The sequence below is a fragment of the Trichechus manatus genome, unplaced genomic scaffold, assembly GCF_000243295.1.
Source record: "Trichechus manatus latirostris isolate Lorelei unplaced genomic scaffold, TriManLat1.0 scaffold00090, whole genome shotgun sequence".
Taxonomy (NCBI): Eukaryota; Metazoa; Chordata; class Mammalia; order Sirenia; family Trichechidae; genus Trichechus; species Trichechus manatus.
In genome coordinates this window covers 8,643,407-8,650,847 of record NW_004444026.1, presented here as the reverse complement: position 1 = coordinate 8,650,847, position 7,441 = coordinate 8,643,407, and the positions used below count along the sequence as shown (strand labels likewise).

The following is a 7,441-nucleotide window of genomic DNA, read 5'->3' as shown; positions in this document are numbered from 1 at the left end:
TGACTGACTTATTTCACTCAGCATAATGTCCTCCAGTTTCATCCATGTTATGAGATGCTTCACAGATTCATTGTTGTTCTTTCCCGTTGCATAGTAAATTTCGGTTATTTTAAACCACTCAGTTTGTGGTACTTTCACCAGCCCTAGGAAACTGATATACCCCTCAGAACCCCTCAGAGTAGGGCAAGCCTCAGTCATTAACAGGGTCAAGGAACAGAAAGAAGGAAAGTAAGACTAAAGGAAGACATATCCAAAACCTCTGGTGCCACCTAAAAGTTGGGTGGCAGTTCTTATTGGGCCTCTGTGACTTCATCCCTGTTCAAGAGGCAGTTTGGTAAGATCATAGTAAAGGGTAGCCAAGACATCAGCTTCTAACAACCAAAGAACACTGCTGCATGAGGCTCTTCCTGAACCTCCAGAATGTCTCACCTAGCTGAACCAGTGAAAATTCCAGGCTGACAAGGGAAGGGGGAAGAGAAGCTGTTCTCCAGGAACTAGACATTGCAAGGGCCAAGAGTGTGATGACCTGATGAAGGGAGCAAGATCATGGACCCACAAACTAAAAGGCAAGTGTTATCAGCTAGGACTGGGATCCATGCTGAGTTGGTGAACCGAGTGATGCCTCTCAAATTCGAAGACAGGTGGGCCTCGCAAATTCAAAGCTTTTGAAGTGGCAGGTCATAGCCAAGTGTCAAAGAGACCATTAATCAATAAATCCCTTATTTTTCTTAAACAAGGGGTTTTTTTTTTTAGCAGTATTTGACTTACTGTGGTGATAATTCTTTGTGAGTGGTCAGGGCTTTCTCTCTGAGAAATATTTAAATGGAAGCTGGGAGAGTACTGGCTATTTACTGTGGGGGTAATGCATCTTGGAACCACCATGTCATTCAGAGGCATTTGGAGGGTGCTAGGCGTCATCTCTGAATCCTTCACTTCTTATAGAATCTACAGCTAGTGCCTCACACTTGGCTGACAGTGATCAGGAGAAAAAGGGCACAGAATAGCCTGAACTTGTATCTTCAGAGCATCGGGCCCAGGGTGGGGACAGGGCACATGGTAAGAATGGAAGGACAGAAGTGGGTAACTGAGCAGCTCTATTCAATTCTACAAAATTCTTGGAATCTCTATTTTGTTTGAAAATAGACTCAGGGAAAGAAAAAGGAAAGTAACATTTATTGAGCGCCGACTGTGTATATGTCTGGCCTTGTGCAAGGAGTTTTCATCTACACTCTTCCATTTAGTCCTCACACCAATCCTGTGAGGTAGGTATCATCCCCATTTTTGTCAGATGAGGAATACGAACGAGGCTCAGAAAGGTTAGGTAGTTTGTCCAAAGTCACACAAGCAGCAGCTGACGGAACTGGGAGTGAGTACTAAGTCTTAGACTCAAAAATCCTGTGCTCTCTATACTGCACTGCCCCTCAGGAAGAAAGAGGGGGCAAAAGCACAACAGTCCTTATACTTCCTACTCTGAGAACCAAGAGGGTCACCAAGAGAAATAGCCCGCAGTTTTCCACAGATGCTCCTCTCTTTACCTTGGAAGGATGCAGTCAGTTTAGGAAGTTAAGACATAAATATAAAAATAAATAACAGGGCCAAGTCCCCCATAGTGTGGGTAGGTTACTATGCCATTTACAGCTGCTGTGGGAGGGAGCTGCTTGGCATTTGGGACCTATGGGGATCACTGGGACAATGGTTGCCAAAGGCTGGAGTGGGTAGGCTAAACAGGCCCCTTCTGGGTCTCACAGATTCGAGAACAAAACATCTCAAGCAGCCAGCAGCCATGGGCAGTTGCCATCATCCTCCATCTGCTTATTTTACCGCTGTCTGTGATCCAAGAGGGATTCAAAATCGGGGGAACACACAAGTTTGTGTTTCACATGTCCCAGGACTGTCATATCACCCGTCCTACTATCTCCAAGGCCCACGGACACCAGCTCCTGCAAATGGACAGAGACAGTGATGAGAACCAAAACCATATACTCCCCTTCCTCTGTTCTATGAATTATCATGTATTTTAATTTTAATAATCCCAAGAATCCTACACCCTTATTTAGAACTGACTCCTCGACTTCATAAAGAGCCTCTACCATGACCCTAAGAGGGCTCACCTGTAGAAAAGAGCAGGAAGTTCCCATCGTTACATCCAGAGTCACCTTGCCCAGGAGGAGCTGCACCTTTCCTGACTTGCGGATGAGCAGTTTGCCAACCTGGCCCTCTGTCAGGTCACCCAAGGTACAGGTATTCTCTGCCAGCCTGGCTTCCTATAAGGAAAACAAGGGGTGAAAAGCTGGGTGAACCTTATTTCATCTCCCAAAGAAGGCATCAAGCAGCAAAGATCAGATGGAGCTCCCCGAAGTGGGCCTTTTTCTAGGACTGACTTCGATTCGTTTAAAAAACAAAACCTAATGCAAACAAAAAAAATCAACAAATGCAGCTATCGATAGCTGCCGAAGCTGGGTGATGGTACGTGGTGGTTTATGTTCTATCAGTGTACATTCAAAATTTTTCATTATAAAAGTAAATGCACACAAAATTGGGGTTGGAGATACAAAGCCCTAAACCCCTTTCAGGTACAAAGAACACATGCCTATTATTCTCTCATTTTAGACTGGGTGACACACCTTTGCTTCCCCAGGTCAGTTTCCTTTCCTGGTCCCACACATTTTCACAGAACTCATTCCTGATCATACCCGATCTTTCTCCTGCTTTATAACCACCGTCTGTCCATCCTCGCTCTGCACTTCTGTCTTGATAGGCTTGATGTCCTGAGTGGGCGGCTGGCCAGGGAGGGTGTCCGGCAGCTGGAGAAACAGTAGTTCTTCCTCCTGGGTGAGGCTCAACTCCCTGAGCAGCTCTGCCACAGACACGTCCTTCGGGAGGCTCGGGGTCTTCCGGGCTGCTCTGGGGGGAGCCTTTATCTTGGTCTCCTCCTCCTCATCTCGTGGCTCCTCTTTCACTGCTCAGGGTAATACAAACAGAAGGGCTATCATGTGTCCACCTTCTGCATCATTTTACTGTACCCACCCCTTCGCCCCTGTCTGCTCCACTGTCACTCAGCCAGGAAGCTGGAGGGAGACACTGGTTGTAGAGAGGGGCAAGAGAAAGCACATTAAACAGCATGTGATTTATCTAAAAAGGGATATCTGATGCTGGGCCTGCTGACCCATGTCAGCACTTGAACCTTCTGAGAGTAAGAATTTAGCATCTTTTTTCAGGTCATGTGTTTTACAGCTGCAAGGAGGGAGGACCTGCTTGTTAGTGGTAGTTTGGGAAGTTCTGTATGAGGGATTCGGGGGGTGAGGGACAGACACAGAGAAGGAGAGAAAAAGCTAACTGACACAAACTACCTTTCACAACAGGCACATCCACCTCCATGTCCTCTTCCTTGGGGCCAGGCAGCCAAGGTTTAACATCTGGTTCTTCATTCTCTTCCTTAAACAGCCACCCAGAGTGAGCCAGAGGCAGCTGTACAGGCATGTTTCGATTATCATTCCTCAGCCCAGGGTCATCGATGAACTGTCAAAGAGTTGGAAGGGTCACATGGTCTGGCCAGCACAAGTACCTGTACTGGAGTCCACCTGAGTCCCTTTCTAACCGAAGATTCCTGCTGCTCACCAGGATTCCAGGACACCAGAGAGCTCTTCCTCCCCTGACCTTGGCTCCCCAGAAGCCCTTTCCCACAGCCACACCAGAGCCCCTCCTCCCCAGCCCCTAGGACCTACATCATCCTTCTCCAGCATGCGCAGGATCTGTTTTGTTTCTTCATCCGTCTCCCTCTTCTCTTTTTTGATGTTGATGATATGAGAGGGCCCCATGTCTGACATATCCACTGTCTTATCCCAGTTCCCTATGGAAAATCACGCAAGTCACTAGGGATAAGAAAGACACCAACAGCGAGGAAAAGTAAACGGGGAGCAGGGGAATTTCATTGCCCTTGCCCTTCTCTCAGCAGTCTAAACCGAAATCCACTACTGATTCCTTCCTCTTGGAGCCCCAGCAGCCTTGTACCTTTTTTCTTCATCATTTCAGCTGGGCCCTGCTCAAAGATGGAGTGGGACTGGATCACTTCTGGGCGACCCCGGCCGCGTCCATGTCCTTCTCGCTGTCGGTCTCTATCCCTTTCACGCTTCTCCTTCTTGACAATTACTTCTTCCTTAGGCCTGAAAGAGAGAATGAATTAAAGGAAACCACTCACTTAGAGTGCCTCAGAGAACTTGTCTTACTCTCCCACACCACTCCATTCCAACTGAGCAGAGTTTATGAGCCAACAGGTAAGTCGTGAAGAGAAGCAGAAGTCAATCCTAAGTCTAGCATCTTTTTCACTTCCTTGACGGGACAGAGTCCTTTCAGTTGGCTTTACTTTACCATTTTGTTTAAGAGTATATGTTAGAACTGTAACTCAAAATTTGAACGACAGAAACTGCCCAAACATGTAGCTTCTTTTTTTTTCTACTGACTGAAAACAGGGAGACTGTAATGCAAAGAGATGTAAGGAAAAACAATACATCTTTGTTTAAACTAGCGGGCTCCCAACCATGGCTGTGTAAGAGAATCATTCCATTCCACTGTAAAAAAGTTAAATTACAATTTCTAGGGATAGAGTCCCAGGCACTGATATTTTTTTAAAGCTTGCACACTTGAATCACCTGGGAGCCAGGCTTGAAAATCACCGGTGAAAATAATTGAACACCCAAGTTTAATTTTCTGAGCCACATACCTTTGTGTGTCCCAAACACACAAAGTAAAGCCCCAAATTCAGAGCAAGTAAACGTGGGGCAGGTATTCGGAGGCCTAGCTACTTACTCTTCCTTGATCTTCCGACTGATGATGTTTGGGGTGAAGGTTTTCTGAAAGTAAAATACAGGAGTCACTGATTTGACTAGCTCAAACCCCAAAATACAGAGGAAAATGAAACTCCCAAAGGGCATCTTCTAAAGACCAAGGTCATCCTAGCTCTCTGCTACACATGTGACACTGTGGCCAGAGATTCTGAGGTAGACATGGACCCAAAGAAGGTCTACCGCGGTGGCAATGAGTTACACAGAGCGGACTGAGACACCAAAAACCATTTTAACTAGCAGCCTCAGCTTCTGTCCTCCGAAAAGTTCTAAAACCAAAAGAATTTATCTCATCTCATCTCTCGTCTTCAAACTGCTCTAGAGACCAGTCCGTAACAGAAGGAAGCAGCTCTAGCAGCAAAGCTCAACAGGAGATCTGCCGGCACTCATGAAAGACTGCCACTCAAATTTCCCAAGACAAAAGTTCCTAAATACTGGCTGCTTTGTGTTTCTGTCTTTTTCTCCCCTTTTCAGGGCTACCCTTTACATCTACAGGCATAAACATAACGTGAGAGAACACAGAGCCTCTAATGCTATGCCTTCATTATTGGGTAGATCAGAAGTTGTACACCCAGATCCACGGAGAATTCCGAAGCCTCGAAAACTGCAGGCACACATTTATGCTTGCTCCGCTTTCATGGGTTTCTCAAAGGTGTTCCAAACACACAAAGTAAAGAAACACTGCTCAAGCTGCTTTTGGATCTTGGACTAATTAGGATCCTCTGTGAGGAGGCCTGGTGGGGCAGTGGTTAAGCGCTCGGCTGCTAACCGAGAGCAGAAAGGTGGGTGGTTTGAACCCACTAGCTGCTTCACAGGAGAAAGATGTGGCAGTCTGCTTCTGTAAAGATTTACAGCCTTGGAAACCCTATGGGGCAGTCTACTCTGTCCTATAGGGTCGCCATGAGTCCGAATTGATTCAGCGGCAATGGGTTTGGTTTTTTGTTTTGGTCCTTCAGCTGCCTCTGGGAACCATCTCAACATCTTGTACCCAGAACCTAGACTTGAAAGTTCAACCAGATCCCCTGAATTTAAAGAGAGGTAGGCGGAAGTCTGGGCACAAGATTTATGAGGGTCTCGACACCATGCCTGCCACACAGTGTAGGCCCTATATCAGGGTACTTAGGTTTCTTTAGAAAGGCTACCTTCTTGACTCCCCCGAGGGTGAGGTCCCTGGAGCGGACGGAGGGAAGGCGCCCCGCGGTAACGGCGGGCGCCGGCCGCCTCCCGATAAGCCCCCGGGCTCCAGAGAGGAGGGGTCGGGGCCCTCCGGGGATGCTGGGCTCGCCCGCAGCGTTTCCTTCCGACATGTTGCCTGGGAGAAAAAAGCAAAGAGGCAAGAAAGTCACCCGAGGGTGCGGACACGCGAACTGTAGGCGTAATCCCAACCACGTGGCCTCCTGCCCCCCAACACAGTGTGTCCCTCCCTGTCTCAGCTCCTCCCCCCTCACGTGGCAAGATCCCCAGACCACCGGGTGTGAGGCTAAGCTCGCGACCCCAGCCCGCTGCCCCTCGCCCTCTCCTCAAGCCCTCTGGTCAGGCACGAAGCAGGGACGCACTCCAGAGCACCCCGAGCACCGGGCTGCGGCTCTACAACACGCGCGTCACGACTTCACCTCCGACACAAGCCCCGGCTGGCACTCAGTCTCCGCGCTAGGCGGAAGTCTGCGTGGCAGGGCCCGGGCGCCGCCATTTTGCCGCGGGGCGGAAGTGAGGTCCGGTGGGCGGGGCCGGGGCACAGTATTTATCAAGCGGCGCCTCGCTCTCCTCCGCCTTCTCTTCCCGGTTCTTCCCGGAGTCGGGAAAAGCTGGGTTGAGAGGGCGAAAAAGGATGAGAGGACGGGTTTAGGTTACAGTAGGATGTTGTGCTAAGGGGTCTGGCCCCGGAACGGACGTGGGGGCGCCGAGCTCGTGGTCTGGGGTCCTTGACAGCCGCCACGCCACAACGTGAGGATTCGCCTCCGCGCAGTCTCTGGGACCAATGGGGTCGCAGCACGGATGGGGTGCGGGCCAGAGAGAGACCCGGACTCAGATTCGGGGAGCCCTGGGCCAGGGCCTAGTCATGGCCGCGGCGGTTGCGGCTGTGGACTTTCGATAGTGACCTTGGAGTGGTCACTGTATCTCCGGCAGTGGTCTCGCTCGCCGTCGCTCTTGCTCGGAGGCTTCTTCTTTGAACTCCGAGTGGGGTCCTGGTGTGGGACTTTGGGGGCAGCGCTGAGCAGCTGCAGCGAACGAACCTAGTGTTTAGTCGCACCCACGCTGGGCTCACGACCGTGGGGGCTCTTGTGTCCGCTCTTGGTTAAAGCCTGGAAGGTACCTGAAAAATGAAGTTTGCCGGAGAGACAAATTTAAATAACTTTTTATTGTGATTTTGACGTTTGTGATTTAACATAAGAAATGTCCTTCAATGTTACACCCTCCACACTACACACCATATAAAACCATGCAACAACATTACGGAAAGTTTAGGGAAAGGAAAACATTTCTGCTAGAATTCCACCATAACCAAACCAAAAAAAACCCCAAAACAAGCCCCACTGTTGTAGGGTCGATTCGGACTCATAGTGACCCCACCAGAGTATTATTATTAAAATTTTGGTAAC

General features: G+C 49.1%; 1 protein-coding gene across 1 annotated transcript; it reads right to left on the bottom strand.

Annotated features, from left to right (window-relative positions):
* Positions 1-1,154: 1,154 nt before the first annotated feature.
* POLR3D (RNA polymerase III subunit D) lies at positions 1,155-6,148 on the bottom strand. The gene is made up of 8 exons (XM_004382119.2): positions 5,984-6,148; positions 4,807-4,850; positions 4,012-4,163; positions 3,726-3,850; positions 3,351-3,519; positions 2,694-2,959; positions 2,112-2,264; positions 1,155-1,940 (listed from the first exon to the last, which is right to left on the bottom strand). Exons 1-8 carry the CDS (start codon positions 6,146-6,148, stop codon positions 1,818-1,820), a joined length of 1,197 nt encoding a protein of 398 aa, XP_004382176.1. The 3' UTR covers positions 1,155-1,817.
* Between the last annotated feature and the right edge of the window lie 1,293 nt (positions 6,149-7,441).